Source organism: Mustela erminea, chromosome 19 (genome assembly GCF_009829155.1).
Source record: "Mustela erminea isolate mMusErm1 chromosome 19, mMusErm1.Pri, whole genome shotgun sequence".
In the NCBI taxonomy this organism is placed as follows: domain Eukaryota; kingdom Metazoa; phylum Chordata; class Mammalia; order Carnivora; family Mustelidae; genus Mustela; species Mustela erminea.
Genome location: NC_045632.1, coordinates 6,643,370 through 6,660,433, shown reverse-complemented (window position 1 = coordinate 6,660,433; position 17,064 = coordinate 6,643,370). Strand labels below are relative to the sequence as shown.

At 52.0% G+C, this 17,064-nt stretch overlaps 2 protein-coding genes across 4 annotated transcripts in view; one reads left to right on the top strand and one right to left on the bottom strand.

Moving 5' to 3' along the window:
- Positions 1-17,064, top strand: part of LOC116579107 (sialic acid-binding Ig-like lectin 14) — a 90,491-nt gene that overhangs the window by 23,468 nt on the left and 49,959 nt on the right. The window lies entirely within an intron of this gene.
- Positions 8,517-17,064, bottom strand: part of LOC116579108 (cytoplasmic tRNA 2-thiolation protein 1) — a 24,820-nt gene continuing 16,272 nt past the window's right edge. The window contains exons 2-5 of one of the 3 annotated variants that reach the window (XM_032324057.1): positions 14,711-15,658; positions 13,759-13,841; positions 10,670-12,860; positions 8,517-9,108 (exon numbers count right to left, since the gene is read on the bottom strand). In XM_032324057.1, the coding sequence (XP_032179948.1) occupies positions 8,534-9,108; positions 10,670-11,177 (1,083 nt within the window). In that variant the 5' untranslated portion in view covers positions 11,178-12,860; positions 13,759-13,841; positions 14,711-15,658 and the 3' untranslated portion in view covers positions 8,517-8,533. Of the gene's footprint in view, positions 9,109-10,669; positions 12,861-13,758; positions 13,842-14,710; positions 15,659-17,064 lie in introns of those variants that run through there. The other 2 variants (XM_032324055.1, XM_032324056.1) reach the window with 2 other exon arrangements.

Sequence of the window (17,064 nt, the reverse complement as noted above, 5' to 3'; positions counted from 1 at the left end):
TTTGACCTCAGTCAGTACTTTTTTTTTTGAAGTAGGCTCCATGCCCAGCGTGAAGCCCAGCCTGGGGCTTGAACTCACCACCCTGAGATCAAGACCTGAGCTGAGGTCAAGAATAGGACCCTTCACGAGACTGAGCCACCCAGGCGCTGCCTCAGTCTGTACTTTCTAATTGATTAAGTTCTTCATTCCAGCTTATCTCTGAACTCAGGCGAGAGACCTTGGAGGAGGGGGGAGCATCGTGATGGGAAGTGAAACTACCCCCTCAACCAATAAGAACTGCCTTGAGCCAGTGAGACCCAGTAGGTCTGACCCCAAGACAACCATCCACCAGACCTATCCTGCCTAACAGCATGTCTCCACTGCTCTTCCTCACGTACTTTCTTTTCTTTTTTTCTTTTTAATTTTTATTGTATTTTTAAAAGATTTTATTTATCTACCTGACAGAGAGACAGCAAGAGCAGGAATGTAAGCAGGGGGAACTGGAAAGGGAGAAGCAGGGTCCCCGCCGAGCAGGGAGTCTGACATGCTCGATCCCAGGATGCTGGGATCATGATCTGAGCCGAAGGCAGATGCCCAACAACTGACCCACCCGGGCTCCCCTTTCTTTCTTTTTTTTTTTAAAGAGAGAGAGAGCACAAGTGTGTGTGATGGGTGGGAGTGGGGAGGGAGGAACAAAGAGAGAGAGAATCTCAAGCTGACTCTGTGCTGAGCATGGAGCCCAATGTGGGGCTCAATCGGACAACCCTGAGATCATAACCTGAGCTGAGATCATAACCTGAGCTGAAATCAAGTTGTACACTTAACTGACTGAGCCACCCCGGCGCCGCCCACATTTTCCTCATATAAATTTAGGAAGATTTTCAGCACTCTGAAGACAGTCTTGGAGACATTAGTCCACTATGGTCCCAGTGTTGGCCTCCCTGGAGTAAATTCCTGCCTTGTTTCACCACCACTTGTGTCTCTACCTTTGGAGTGGCTGAACCCATCTGTCTGGGACTCCTGGAGCCAGCTGCTCCTGCACTCCTGAGCCCTGGTGATAGGAGACTGAAACTGCAGTTAGGTTTTGTGTTAAGTCCCAGTTTGGGATTTGGCCTAAATGACACTATTTTTTTTTTAAATTCCAGTATAGTTAATGTCATACTAGTTTCAGCTGTACAATATAGTGATTCAGCAGTTCTGTACATTACTCAGTGCTCATCATGGTATGCGTACTCTTAATCCCCTTCTCCTATTTTATCCATCCCCCCACCTAATGCTACTCCCTTCAGTTCTCCATAGTTAAGAGTCTGTTGGTTTGTCTCTTTTTTCTTTGTTCATTTGTTTTGTTTCTCAAATTTCACATATGAGTGAAATCATATGGCATTTGTCTTTCCCTGACTTATTTCACTTAGCGTTGTACTTTCTATACATGTTGTTCTATACATGTTGTTGCAAAAGGCAAGATTTCATTCCTGTGTATGGCTAATATTCCACTGTATTGGAAGATTATTATTGGAAGATTATTAGAAGGTTATGGCTAATATCCTGTATCTTCTTTATCCATTCACCTACCAGTGGACACTTTGGCTGCTTCCATAATTTGGCTATTGTAAATAATGCTGCAGTAAATGTAGGTAAATTCTGAAACATATACCTTTTGGAATTAGTGTTTTTGTATTCTTGGGGTAAATACTCAGTGCGATTAAGGATACTATGGTAGTTCTATTTTTAACTTTTTGAGGAAACTCCATACTGTTCTGCACAGTGTCTGCACCAGCTTGCATTCCTACCAACAGTGCAGGAGGGCTCCTTTTTCTCCACAGCCTCTCCAACACTTGTTTCTTCGTTTTGGTTTTGTTTTAGTTTATTTGTTTTAGGAGCACCTCGATGGCTCAGTTGGTTAAGCGTCTGTCTTTGGCTCAGGTTGTCCTCTCCTGTCTTGTCCCTGGGGTCCTGGGATAGAGCCCCGAATCAGGCTTCCTGTTCAGAGGGAAGCCTGCTTCCCTCTTTCCTCCTTGCTCATTCTCTCTCTCTCTCTGTCTCTCAAGTAAATAAATAAAACCTCTTGGGGGAAAGTTTATTTTGTTTTAGTTATCTCTACAGCCAACATGGGGCTCAAACTCACATGCTCTTCTGACTGAGCCAGCCAGGTGCCCTCTCATATTTCTGACAGGTAGAAGATGATATGAGGGGTTTTTTTTCTTAAGATTTTATTTTTATGTAATCTCTACACCCAAACTGGAGCTCAAACCCACAAACCTGAAATCAGGAGCTGCATGTTCCACAAACTGAGCCAGCCAGGTGTCCCAGAGTTTGTTTGTTTGTTTGTTTTTTTAAAATAAATTCCTGCACATTCTTCCCACTCATGCCCAGCTTCTTCCCCAGTCCCCTGTTCTCCATAGTTGGCCTAAAAACGACCTCTCTATAGGTCACACTGAGACCTTAATTCTTAGTGGTGGCCTGATAAGCTTGGTAACTTCCCTAAGATATGAAGTTCTCTGGGGAACTTCCTCTTCTAGGGACATTCCGGTTGCAAATGCAAAGTGAAATCCACTGTTAATACTCGTGAGCATGTTGCATGTTCATTAGCAGCAGAGTCTCCTGGACCAGTTGGAAGATGGCATAGGGGCTGGTCCGTGGAGACAAGATGTTGATTCCTTTAGACTCCCCCTCCTATGGAGGTCTCTCTTGCTGTCTGTGGCTGCCATCAGTCCTGGACTACTGTCAGATAGTCCTTATCTGATAAGATAAGTCCTATCCCTTATAAATAAGACACCTCCCCACCGTGCATCATCTCCTTTTCTGGGACCAGAGTGCCATGGATTAAGGTATCCCTCTCTATGGCCTCAAGCATGTGTGGGTCACGAGTCCAGCCTCCAAATATTCATCAATGATGTGAGACCCTGTGATGGTTGCTTACCACTTCAAGTCTCATTTCCCACTCTGCCAGATGAGAATTGTTAGCCAGTCCTCTCTAGGGGTGGTCATGAAGGTTCACTGGGGCAATGTGCAGAAAGGCACAGCCCTGAGCCTGGCACAGGAGGAGATCCAGTGAACACCCACTCTTTCCTATCCTCTACTCGAGGGGAGATCTGGGCACAGACTTGCTAGTGTAAGTGTGGTCTAGGGTTCCTGGGTGGCTCAGTCTTTAAGCATCTGCCTTCAGCTCAGGGCATGATTCTGGGGTCCTGGGATCAAGTCCCCTGTCAGACTCCTGCTCAGAGGGGAGCCTGTTTCTCCCTCTCCCTCTGCTGCTCTCCTCTGCTGTTGTGGGCATGTTCTCTCTCTTTCTCTCTCAAATAAATAAATAAAATCTTAAAAAAAAATAGTTTGGGGGCGCCTGGGTGGCTCAGTGGGTTAAGCCGCTGCCTTCGGCTCAGGTCATGATCTCAGGGTCCTGGGATCGAGTCCCGCATCGGGCTCTCTGCTCGGCAGGGAGCCTGCTTCCCTCTCTCTCTCTCTGCCTGCCTCTCCATCTACTTGTGATTTCTCTCTGTCAAATAAATAAATAAAATCTTTAAAAAAAAAATAGTTTGGGTCAAAGGCCAGCAGCATGAGCATAATCTGGAAGAAGACCTCCTCTTTCTCTCTTCGCCAGGCTGGCACCACGAGGTCCAAAGAATGTTAGGGCAACAAGAGGGCTGAGGGGAAAAGCACAGAGATGAGCCCAGTCCACTCCCACCACTTCTGGATCTTTCTTGCCAGGAGGGACCCAGCCTTTCGGAAACCGCTCCGACTTAGGTGCCATGCTGGCCTAGAGCTCGGGAACTTGTGCCTGTGGATTGGGGTCCTTGGCAGAGTTGGGGGGTCCTGAACTTACCCAGCTTTGCTCCAGAACCACGGACAGCGCCAACCCTTGGGCGGGGAGGTCTCCAGATCTGGCCTTGTAGGTGGAGCGCCCCCTGGAGGCAGATCCCTGTGCCGCCTCAGATGCAGACAGGAGGGCTGGGGAATGGGACTGGTGGGATATTCTGTCCTAGGGGCAGAAGTACTGGCCAAGCGTTCCCTTTTCCTATGAGAACCTCCTCATGCTGGGGGCTTAGTTAACGTCAGAGAAAAAACGCACTTCTCACAGAACACGGGATGCCTTTCCCCCCAGGGCTGACTCTGCCTTCATGCCCTTCAGAAAACCTTCTCTGGGTCCCATTCCTCCCCTTCCTCCCCTCACTTTCCATGTGTTGATATTTGCTTATGCTTTTTAAAAAAGATTTTATTTATTTGTCATAGAGAGCACAAGCAGGGGGAGCAGTAGGCAGAGGGAGAAACAGGCTCCCTGCTGAGCAGGGATCCTGATGTGAGACTTGATCCCGGGACCCAGGGATCATGACCTGAGCTGAAGGCAGACACTTAACCAACTGAGCTACCCAGGTGTCCCTGCTCCTGCTTTTAATCCCTTCCTTGTACCTCCAAGGAACTCGATGACAGCATGATTTGTGATCCTGCTCTGTGCCTGGTGCCATGGCTAGCTCCGTTGAAGGAATGAAACATCAGAATCCAGGCTGAGATCTTATGTTGGGAGCCGGTGGGTCACAGAGATAAATTCTAAGTTTTCCTTCATTTTATATGAAAGGTAAATATTCAGGTCTCAGTCAGGCCTCGAGATCGGGGGAAACAGTGGTGGGTAAGGAGGGAAGATCCAGTAAGTACCACAGGGGAGGCCTCATGGAGCTAAAGGAAATGCTGATGTTAGGACTCATTCTGAAGATGAGTGACTTGTCAGGCCCCAGGGAAACAAGAATGAGCCACACACTGGTCCTGAGTTAAAATTGACGGCAGAAACCTGCAAACATCACAGGCAAGTCTGGGGCTGGAGCCAGGGCCCCAGCTCTCAGTTCTAGTGGGGGGCAGGCCTTAGGGACCCCTGCAGATGAGCCTGGGTTCAGCCTTGCTTTCTGGAGGCTTCGTGTCTGACCAAGTCTGGGCTAAGAGCCAGAATGCAGAAAAGATTCAGTTTCAGGTAAGTCCTGGCCCCCAGACGCTCCTGTTCTGAGAGAGTGGTCCAAGAATCCTGAGCAGACAGGGACACCCCACATCCATATTCTGAGGGGGAGGCGAAATGAACTTGGGATGAGACAACGTGAGTGAGAAGTGTGAGGGGAGGGGCCCCCGTGACAGGTTACACCTGTTCTGCAGTGAAAAGAGCTCAGCTTTCTCCTCCCTGGTCATCACTGGGGAGAAGGTTTCCAGAGGGGGCAAAAGGGGAAAGAGAGAGCATCATCCCCTCATAGCTCACCTGAAGTACAGGTGCATGTGGGGGGGAGGGGGCAAGTCAGAGTTTACAGAGAATGTGCAGCTGCCAACATGGGAGCCCAAAGCGGGAGCTTCCAGAAAGTTCTCTGAGCAGCTGTTGCCTCTGTGGGCACCTGGCCAGGTGGGTGGTAGTGGACTTGCAGCTGGTTTTGGTCATCAGGGAAGACAGCCTGCATGGGGAGTGAGACAGTGAACCGCCCCACATGCGACATACAGTTTTATACTTGTTTACATTAGGAGCGTAAGTCTCGTATTGGTGATTTGATCCTGTCTGGTGTTTTTAAAAAATGCAATCCGATTCAACAATGAAATTTTCCACTTTATTGTCTATTTTCTTAAGCATGGTGATAACGGTTCCAGTCCACGCCTAAAACTCCTCCATCAAGATCCCCTGTGGTCATGTCTATGCTGTTTTTCTCTTGGTATGCCATCATTTTGTCCTTTCCCCTGGCAGATTTTTAAATTGAAGGTCAGGTATTTTGTATGAAAATCGTAGAGATTTCCGGAGGCTTGGGTGGGTATCTTTCCCCCCCCTGGATACTAGAAGTCTCTATAACAGCTCTACAAAAGGGAAGGTTCTGTGACAATGGGAAGAGTGTGTCTGTATGGTTTTGTATGGCAGCCACCGGCCGTGTGTGGCTGTGGAGCACTTGACATGGGTTTAGTGTAACCAAGAACTGCGTTTTGAATTAAATAAAAAATTTTAAAAGATGTATTTTAGAGAGAGAGAGAGAGACCCTCTCCCAGCGCACATAAGTGGGGAGAGGATCAGAGGGAGAGAGAGAGAGAAGGGAAGCAGACTCCCTGCTGAGCACGGAGCCCTACACGAGGCTCCATCCCAGGACCCTGAGATCATGACCTGAGCTGAAACCAAGAGTCCCTAAATTCAATTTTAATCAACATAAGGGTAAATAGGCTCAGCAGCTAGGGCTACCCTACTTCTGCTTTCTGGCAAGCAAAGTAGGGACCTTCTTCACCGGGCCTGGGATTGAGTGTGTTTGAAGCTAGGTTCTGGTATTTTTGTGGGTGGGTCTACTTCTAGGTGACCCTTACTTCTTCTTTTTTTTTTTTTTTTTTAAGATTTTTATTTATTTATCTAACAGAGAGATCACAAGCAGACAGAGAGGCAGGCAGAGAGAGAGGGAAAAGCAGGCTACCCGCCAAGCAGAGAGCCCAATGCAGGGCTCAATCCCAGGACCCTGAGATCATGACCTGAGATGAAGGCAGAGGCTTAACCCACTGAGCCACACAGGCGCCCCTAGGTGACCCTTACTAATTTGTGACCTTATTTGGGTGCTAACAGATGCTCACCGGGCCTCTATTTTTTACGAGACCCTGAGCATCCAATTTATTAACCTGGTTCCATGAAACCCTCCAGGAGAACATATGAACATAGTGTCTGGCTGACCTCAATGCTCATCCCTTCACCCCCGATTCTGGTCCCTCGAATCCCCACCCACTAGTCCCGGACTCCAATACTGTCTCTTGTCCCATCACAATGTTGAAAGCTCCGCTCAGATCCCCAGCCTCTTAGCCCATGCTTTCTGCCCATTCCTCAGCAGAAACGAGCCCCTGTAGTAAATATGAGCCTCTTCTGTGGGATCCTGGCCGCCTTGGTACCTCTTTGATGTCTTCAAAGAGATTGCTTTGTTATGGATCCATTTTTTCTTTTCAGTTGCTCTCAGTGGTTGTTCAGACCCGAGATACTCCGACATAGCTAGAAATCTTCCTTATTTTGGTCTCTGTTGAAGTCACTTTCTCAGATCCTGACCTCCTGAACTGATATAGCACCTGTCTCACACCCCTTCCCCTTACGCTGCTTTGTTATTCATAGCAGCCTTCATCAGGCTTCCTGATTTGTCTATTGTCCCTCTCTTGCAACACTGGAAGCTCCATGAGTGAGACGGGTTTTTTTTTTCAAGATTATTTTTTTATTTTTGGTAATCTCTACACCCAATGTGGGGCTTGAACTCACGACCCCAATATCGAGAACTGCATGCTCCACTGACCAAGCCAGCCAGAAGCCCTGAGCAAGAGGGTTTTGTTTGTTGTTTTTTTTTCAACAAGTCTAGAAATGTCCCTGCACACATTAGGGATTCCATACATACTGAATAAATGATGCTGGTTATCTGGTGGGGCGGGAGATCTGCCCTCAAACCTCATTCCAGTTAGGGAGAACAAGAACCAGAGTGTGGGTGGCCACACATAAGGGCAGGCCCCAGGGGCTGGGACTTGGGAAGAGAGCCCTATGTCCCGGGCTGGGCAGGTGAGAAGAGAGAGTCAGGAAGGCTTCTACAAGTCCCCTGGAGGATTTGAGAAGGAAGATGGCAAAGGCACAGCGTTCCTGACAAGCGACCACGCCAGCAGAACTCCGAGGGGAAATGAGAACGCCAAGTCTCTCCCCAGGGGTCATCCAGGAAGCTCTTCCCGGCCTCACACCCTTCTAGAAGCACGGGGTAGCAAATCTGAAACCCAGAGCCCCCTGGTGGCCAAAATGTAATACGACCCACGAACTTGGCCACCACGTGTTGAGCACTTCTAATTCTCACAACAGTGCTTTGATGAGGGGGGCGGGTGTGTGTGTGTGTGTAATTCCATTTCAGAGGAGGAAAAACCGAAGACTAGAGAGGTTAGGTCACTGACCCTGGCCCACCCAGCTGCTCCTCACCCATCACATAGAGACACCAGGAGAGATTCAGGTGGGGGTGGGGAGCAAGTCCACCGTCTTGAGCTCCAGGTGCGGATTTGGATGGGAGCCCCCAGTTCCTTCTCCAGCTAGGTGAACTCAGGCAGTTAGGTGGCTTCAGGCCAATGAGATGGTGTGTGGTTTGGATGAAATGAGACCTTGTGGCGTGGCAGGACTCACAGCACTCAGAGATAAGCATCATGGTTAATGGAAATGACCAGAGCCCAACTGCCAAGTCAAGTGTCAAGTCAAGTCACCTGCCAAATCAAGTGAGGCTTCCATCTTCAGAGGCCTGCCAAACTCTCCAGATGTGGAAACCCTGAGCTGCATCACACAATTGCACCTGATGCCAAAAGGAAAACATGCCCTTTAAAAATGAGCTGACACACAGTAGGTGCTCAAGAAGGTTTGGACTACCCTGCGCATGCCCAGAACTGGGCAGAGTACTAAGTGAGCAGCCCCCTAATTCCCACTGGTTGGGAATGGGAAATTGTTCAGTTCTCTTTTAGATCCAAGAGTTCCTGTTCCAGCCCCTCCTCCCTCAGACCCAGGGGTCCCAGCCTCAGCTTCTGGCTGGTCCCGTCCATCATGACACCGAAGCCCCGGGCAGAAGGGGGTTTATTCGCAGCGCTCCTTACAGGCTGCCCTGCACTCCCCGGCGGCGGGGCCGGGTGCAGACTCGGGGTCGCTAGGTGGCGGGGGTAGCGGCCCTGGCGGCCCCTCCTCGTCGCGCCCCCCGCGGCCTTTGCCGATGGCCAGGCGGGGCCGGCCGCGCTGCAGGCCGTCCAGGAGGGCGCAGGCCTGGCAGAGCGAGCGGCTGGCTAGCGCCCCGCAGCGGGAGCAGGCGCCTGGCGGCGGGGGCCGCGCGGCCGGGGCCAGGGCCAGGCGCTCGGCCGAGTGCACCAGGTCCAGCGCCACCGACGGCCGCGCCGCCTCCAGGAGCTTCAGCAGGTCGCGCGCGTGGCCGCGGAAGGCCTCGGGCGCGTAGACGCACTCCTCCGAGAAGTAGTCGAGGCGGCGGAAGTGCGCGTACAGCACCACCTCCTTCTGCGAGGCCAGCTGCAGGGGGCGGCAGCGCGGCAGGGCGCCCCCCTCGCCGCGCGAGCCCAGGCCCCCGCCCCGGGCCAGCCGCCCCGCGTCGCCCCGCAGGAAGTTCATGAGCACGGTCTCGGCCATGTCGTCGGCGTTGTGCCCTGGGGGAGAGAGGGGGAGCAGGTGAGGCGGAGGCGCCACCGTGGGGCAGCGGTGACCCAGCCAGACGGGGAGGGGCCTGGAGAGCTGCGCGGCGTGTGCGATCGGGCCATGGAGACCCCATCCCAAGGACCCAGAGAGAGACGGCGATGTGGAAAGTGGCAGAGTGGGTGACCGGGCCATGGAGACCTCACACCCAAGACACTATGCGGCAGCCAGGACCCAGAGAGATGCAGAAGGGGTGTGGGGAGCAGCAGGGAGGGGCCAGACAGGGCCACGGAGGCCCCTGAGCACCTTGGGCCAGCCAGGTGGAGGCTGGAGGTGGTCACTGTGAGAAACAAGAGGGGAACACACATGGGCTCCCAGGGGGCAACGTGGGGTGCCATTAGCCACCCACTTATTACCAACCAGGCCCTGTGCTAGTTGCCTTTTCAGGAAGTAGTAAAAGTGCTTTGCTCTACAAATACCACTTCAGTCTCAGAAGTGTGCTTCCCACTCACAGAAGTCAAAATGACATTAAACAGTGGAGATTCTCCAGCGAGCCTTGAGCCTCTGGGAATGCAGATCACCGCATTTAGAAAGACCAGGAAGGAGGTAACGGAAGATTTACATGTCATCTTATATGTGAGTCTGTATAATCCAGAGAGTAAAACACTGGTCTTCTCAGGGCTTTTCCAATAGGCCATACTAACCCTCCTCAGGGCCTTTGCATAAGCTGTTTCCTCTGCTCAGAATCCAACCCTCTGTCCACCCTCCACTGCTTACCTGAATGGCCTTCAGGTCTTGCCTCACTCTGGAAATGCTTCCTAACCCCTACTTTTCTCCTTCCACAGGGTGTTCCTGCTATAAACTGGCAAAGTCTGTGCGATTTTCCTTAGTAGAGCTTCTCAGGTTTTAAATATGTGTGTGAGAGAAGAGCAGGCACAGAGACTGTCTTGTGTGACATCTGCGTAAGGTCTACTATTTTCCAGTCTCTGGTCTAAGTGCCTCACACATAAGTCATCTAATTCCCAACAACCCTGGGACCTGGATATTAATAACCCCATTTTACAGAAGAGGTAACTGAGGCTAGGTATCACTCTGGGCTACCAAGTTTGTATCTGCTACACAGTAAATGGTCAAGAATCACGTGTGGAAGTAATGACGGGGAGAGGGTAAGTGTTATCAGAGAGGAGAGGCTGAGAGAGAAAAGCAGTTCACGGACAGGGGCGTTTCAGAATACAGTTGGCTTCTGATGGGTGGTACCACTTCACTGGCCTCCTTTTGTGACGGGGGACACAAAGAGCGTCATTTTTTAAAAGGCAGGGTACCACAGCCCACGGGAGTACCCCTCCACCCCTCTAGCTGCCAGTGTGACGCCAGTAACTCAAAAGCTTGCTGCGACCATCCCGGCCCACACGAGCGCTACGCCCGTGTGCCTTCAGAGGGCACGCATATCTGCTTCTCCTCGTGGACATCCTCCACCCGGGGTATCCCCAGCATCTCCTCCACCAGATCTCGGGCCTGTGCACAGCTCCCTTTAGGTGCCGGCCTTTGCCCCTCGGCTGCAGTGCCTGCGCTCACCCGTGACGATGTGCGTGGCTCCCACGAGGCGCGCCCCTTCCTCCAGCGCGCGGCGCCGCAGCACCCCGCAGAAGGTGCAGCAGGCGCGGCTGCGGCCGGTGCCGGCCGTGCTGCGGGCCACAGCGTCCATCGTCCAACCCCCGAAGAGGTCTGCGTAGGCCACGACGGTGAGCGGGAGGTCCCAGCGCGCGGCCTGGCGCCGCACTGCAGCCAGGGCCGCGTCCCGGTAGCCGCCGATGCCCTCGTCCACCGCCACCAGGCGCAGCGAGACGCCCAGTTGCGGCGCTAGTTCGCGCAGCACGTGCGCCAGCACCGTGGAGTCCTTGCCGCCGGAGGCGCCCACTGCCACCACCGGGCCAGGCGGCAGCAGGCGGCCCGCCAGCACCGTGTGCAGCACCTCGGCCTCGAAGGCGGTGCAGAAGCAGGACCCGCACAGCGCTTGGCCGGAGCGCGGGCGGCGGAGGGCAGCGCGCGCCGCGTGGCAGGAGGAGCACTGCGGGGCGGGCATCGCGGGGCGGGTTCCGGGTGGGCTGGGAGGAGCTGGCTTCTCCTGGACAGGGAGAGAGGGGAGGCGGGTTACATGTGGATGCCGGCTTGCCGGATCGTTGCCTCTAGGGAGGCGGCCTGGATAGCACTGAGTACATCCAATGCCTGGACTACTCTCTCAGCACTCGCGCAAGCTCGACACCTTCAAGTCTCAGCTTAAGCTTTCATTATTCATTCTCCATCCAACAGACACCATTCATTGCCTCCCATCTACCCAACACGCACAAGGCACTGGGACAGCAGTGATCAAAACAGGGTCGGTTGCTGGCACCAAGTTCTCCTGGAGGAGCCAAACCACTGACAAGTAAATAACTAAGATACCTTACAAATATGAGGAGCAATGTGGAGGAATTATCCTCTGAGCTGAAGCCAGAAGGATGAGGAGTCAGGTATTACACCAGGGTGGGAAGAACATTCCAGACAGATTTAATAGCAGAAGCAAAGACCTGAAGGGCAGGTTCAGGTTCATTTGTTTGGAAAGTGAGTTATGGCTGAGGAGGGAAGAGGAGCAGAGCTTGGAGGCTGGCAGGGTGAGGAGGTTGGATTTTATCCTGAACAAGATGGGAACCACTGGACGGTTATAAGCTGTGTAGCGACAGTATCTGATTTGTATTTTAACAAGATCCCTCTGGCTGCTGCGTGTGAATGGAGGGTGGAGAGTGGCAAGGGGAGACCAGTAAGGAGGCCCCTGCTATGATCCAGGTGAACAATAATGCAGCTTAGGGCTGAGCAGAGGCATTGGAGGTGGAGAGAAGGGGTCAGATTCTGGATCTCTTCTGGAAACAGATTAGGAGCGACACACACAAGACTTGGTTGAGCGAGGCAGTAGGTGAGAGAAGCAGGGAGCACGGACAACTTCAGGGTTCTGGCTTCAGCAATGGAAGGACAGTGGGACCATTTCGTGGATAGGAGGTGGGGGAAATAGGAAAACTGAGCAAATACTGTGAGAGGTGTAGGTTTAGGCCAGAGAATCTGTAATTTTGTTTGGGCATGGTAAATTTTGAGGTCCTTTGCTCTGGAAGTCCGTCCTGAACCCTGGGCTGGGTCTGGCACCTCCTCTGGGCTCCCACGGCTGCCTGACGCCCCCCACGCCAGCCCTGATCACTCTAGGTAGTAATCAGGATAAAGGAGGAACCGCCCTTAGGTTGGAGGGTGGAAACGAGAAGGAGTCCGAACACAGGCAGAGTCCAAAGCAGATCGGCAGGGACACCAGCTGCTTAGGTCACTCTAGCCCCGAGGGTCGCCAGAGACATGCGTTGGGGGATCACGGAGGAGAGCCATATCTCCACGGATGCCTACCGGAATGCGTGGGAGAGTAATATGGAGACCCTCAGCTCCTACCCCAGAGTACGACAAAGGGCCAGGATCCGCGCGCAGAGGAAGGGAGCACTCACGTGAGTAGAACCCGCGCAGGAAGGTCCAGGCTCCGAGAAAACGCGGAAGCGGTGAAAGGACTACGACTCCCAGAAGGCTTTGGGTTTACCCGCCTACGACTCCCAGGTGCCGGTGGGGCGGTTTGGCCCGAGGTGCCTAGTGCTCCGAGACCCAGTGGGCTCACACCCTGAGAGCCTCGCGGTGACGTCACGCACTCCGCCCACGACTCCCAGAGTGCTCCAGGGCCGGCCGGCGCGTCGGTCGTCTGCGCCTCCGCAACGACAGGTGGGGCGTGTGGTTTGTAGACGTTATCTCGCGCTGGGTACTTCAGTGTAAAGACGCAATGGGTGTCTTTTAGGTTTTCAGCCTTTATGAGAGTCTGATAGGATTTGAGGTGCGGGTGGAGAGTTGTCGGGGTGGAGGGAGAAAGGGATGGGGTGAGCAAGGGTGAGAGACGGCACGTGCGCCGCGCAGGTGCCCGAATTGGCCGCGTCGCCCGGGACATAGCGTGGGCTTCTGCGCGCGCCCCCGTGGGAGTGAGAGTGGGTGCGCGCCCGCGGTGGGAGCCACTGCAGTGCAGCTGCGGGTTGTGCGTGCGCGGAGCTGACAGGAGCGGTTTGCGCCTCTCCAGGCGCGTGCCCGGGTCGGGGCGTGACCCCGGTGAGCAGTTACGCACCGGTGTGACTCAGTGACAAGTGCGCGCACCTCCAGCCTTGCAGGGTTGAAGGCAGAGCTCGGGATGGAGGGCAGGTGAGACCCATGAGATGGGAGGTTCCCAGGATTAGGGTGCATTCTCTCAAGAGTCAGCCAGAGCCCTGCTCCCCTCAGTCGCTTTCCAGCCCCCAAATTGCCTCCTCTCCCGCGTGTTATATTCCAACATTCTCTTGTCTCTAACCCCCGTGAGTCCTTAATAGGGAGGATTGAGAATGAAGGGTGATGCGGGACCTTTGAGCTTCTGAAGCTGTCAAGAGGGTTGAACCCCGGGTCATCGGGTTCATACATTAGTGATTGACCGAGGCTTCTGCCCTGGGGGACATAGGAGTGTCAGGCGTGGCTGGGGAGATAAGGATGATGAAGCTTGATGTGGAGGGACCAGATGTCAGAAGCTGCAGGGACCCAGACGCTACAAGTGCTCCAAGCCAGGACACGGGGGAAAGATCAGTACTTACTGAGCAGTTGGCATGGACTCTGCATTTCCAGGCAGCATCTCAAATTCCTCCTCTGTTATGTGGGGGTAGTAGCAGAATCTGCCCTATATTGGTGAAGATAAATGAGGTAATACAGAAAGTGTTCACCAAGCAGTAAACTATCATAGTTTTCACCCCATTTAGTTTTCATAACCAGGGATGGCTTTCCTTTGGTGACCAGGTCTAATTTTTCTTTTTTTTTCTTTCTATATTTTTTACAGATTTTATTTATTTATTTTTTTTATTTGACAGAGACAGCAAGAGAGAGAATCCAAGCAGGGGGAGTAGGAAAGGGAGAAGCAGGCTTCCCACTGAGCAGGGAGCCCTGATGCGGGGCTTGATCACAGGACCCTGGGATTATGACCTGAGCCAAAGGCAGATGCTTAACCGACTGAGCCACCCAGGTTACCCCTAATTTTTCTTTTAAAGCGAGGAGTGGGGTGAGAGTTTGAAAACCTCAGGCAACCTACTGATAGTCTGTAAGTCAGTTCCCAATTTGGGCATGGTTTTGTACCTCAGAGAACACTTGGCACTCTCTGGAGATATTTTTGGTTGTCACAACAAGGAGGCAGGGGAAGGGTGTGACTGGTATTTGGTAGGTAGAGGCCAAGGATGCTTCCAAATATAGTGTGTACGGGCTGGTGTCTCACTGTAAAGAATTATCTGGTTCAAAACAGCCATGCCAAAGGTGAGAAACCTTGATCTAAGTGGTATTCTACTGTGATGTACATTGGTTTTCTCACCCAAAAACTAGTATCTGGTTCACAGGTTCAGGTGTTTCTGTGTTGGTTTTAGTTTCCTACTTTGCAAGTTTCTTTCACTAAGTACTTGAGCAGGTCGGAACACCACCCACATACTTTCAGCTGAGACATTGGTAAAATAAGGTTTACCTCAAACTGGGCGTCAGGGACAGAAAGAGGATGTGAAAACCTACCTGCCAGTTGACGCCCTGCACCGCTTGCTTAGTTGCGTGACCTTGAGTAAGTGATGAAAACTCTGTGCTTGAGTGTCCTCATCTGTCCAGTGGAGATGATGATAGCATAGTTGGGTTAAAGAAGTCAGCGAGTTAACCTGTGTAAAGTGTTAAGATCAGGGCTCCGTGCTTAGTAAGTGCTTGGGGCTGGGGTGCTCTGGTTCCTCAGGTCACTTCCCTGGGGCGGCAGGAATTGGTGGTGGTGAGAACCGGATCAGTCCCTCTAGCCCTCGGTGGCCGCATCCACCAGCAAGCTGGCATGGTTTGGGCAGAAGTTCCTCATGGGTGCTTTGCAAACACTTCATGTTTTGTTTATTGCAACACATTAATAATCCAGTGGAAAAGACTGTAAGCTGGTGTCAGAGGCTTCCGGAGAGGGCAGAGGACTGTGGCCACTCAGCACTTGCAGGGAAAGGTTGAGTCCCTCAGCCTGGTGTTTGCATCCAGGCCCCTGGTGACTTTTCAGCTTCCTGTGGCTCTGGCAGGTCCCATCCAATGCCAGTGTGTTTACACATGCCGTCCTCTCTTCCTGAAGACCCTCCCTCCCTCACCCCTCCTCACCACACTGATTCCTGTTTCTCATCCAAGTAGCCATGTGGACATACTTCCTCTAGGAAGCCTACAGGACCTGTCCTCCCTTGCACTGTATTAACAAGCAAGCCACCTCTGGCCTCCCACAGCCCCTGGTCCCTCACTTTTGTCAGAGGCCTTATCACCTTGGGCTCTGTCACCTGAGCTGTCCCTAGCTCACCCCTCCTTTCTTGTCTCCTGCTGTTATCTGCCCCCCCAGTGAGCACAGAGCCCAGGCAGGAAGCTTGCCATGCCGTAGTGGTTACCAGAAGCAGCTTGGTTCAGATCCTGGGATTACCATCCTGGTTGTGTAACTGTGGACGACTGACATTTTCTCATCTGTAAGATCGAAATAATAGTTCAGGATGACAGCAGTGGTTCTCAGCCTGGGATGATTGTGACCCCCAGAGGACATTTGACAGAGACATTTTTGGTTGTCACAAGTGGGGTAGGGGGCTACTGGCATCCAGCAGTGGTAAAACGTCTAACACATAGCACAGCCCCGATAGCAAAGAACTAAAATGCCTAAAATGTCAGTACGTGCTGAGGCTGAGAGGAGGGGGCACCTGATGAGTGCTTACAGCAGCTCTCTCGGCCAGAGTAAGAGCTCCAGAGATGTGAGGTGCCATGACTGCTGCTACTTATGCACAGGGAGCTTTCTTATGCCTCCATTCTCTCTGCCCAGAGTGCCTTTCCCTCCCTTGGTGTGGGGGTTAAATGCCTGCTTATCCTTTGGGACCTGCCCCAGAATGCTACCTCTCAGGGGAAACCTTCCCTGAGCTCACCCTGTCCCCCAGGATTCTCCCAACCAGGTAATGGAAAGAACTTTGGAGTCACACACACAGGCCTGGACTCAAATTCATGCTCTCTTCTTTTTTTCTTTTATTTATTTTTAAAGATTTTATTTATTTATTTGACAGAGATCACAGGTAGGCAGAGAGGCAGGCAGAGAGAGAGGAAGGGAAGCAGGCTCCCTGCTGAGCAGGGAACTGGATTTGGGGCTCTATCCCAGGACCCTGAGATCATGACCTGAGTGGAGGGCAGAGGCTTAACCCACTGAGCCCCACCTAAACGCCCCAAGGAATGTTTTTAAATAAGATTTGCTGTGGGGGCACTAGCTGGCTCAGTCTCCAAAAGGCCTGTGACTTTTGATCTTGGGATTGTAGGTTTAAGCCCCACATTGAGTGCAGAGATAACTTAAAAAAATAAAAATCTCTTAATAAATAAGATTTCGTGTGGGGCAAAACAGGAATGAACAAGATTGTCTTAGTCACCAGGTGAGTTAAGAAAAAACATTTCTTGTGCACATGAGACCCACATCTAATAAGTAAAGACTCAAAAGTGTGAATTTGAGAGGGGAGGAAGACACACCAGGAACACAGCACAAAGAAATCCAAGTTCAGCTACAACCACCAGATTTTCAAGTCAACAAGCACTGTGAGTAGTAAAGAATGTCATCGTGAATGACAAAGGAATCACCAGGTTGGCAAAACAACTGGATGTACCTCACAACACAGACTCCAAAGAAATAAAGCCAAAATGAGCAGGATGAGAAGAAACCGGCACATTCTACAAGCACTGTGACATTTTAACACATCTTCCTCAGCAATTCATCAAGCAGACAAAAAACTATAAAGCTGTGGAAAATTCGAACAAGAGCCCTGACAAGCTTGAACTAAGGGTCTGAAGTGGAACTTATAGCTGATGATGGGAAAGTACGGGTTTTTCCCAGGAACGTGAGGGAA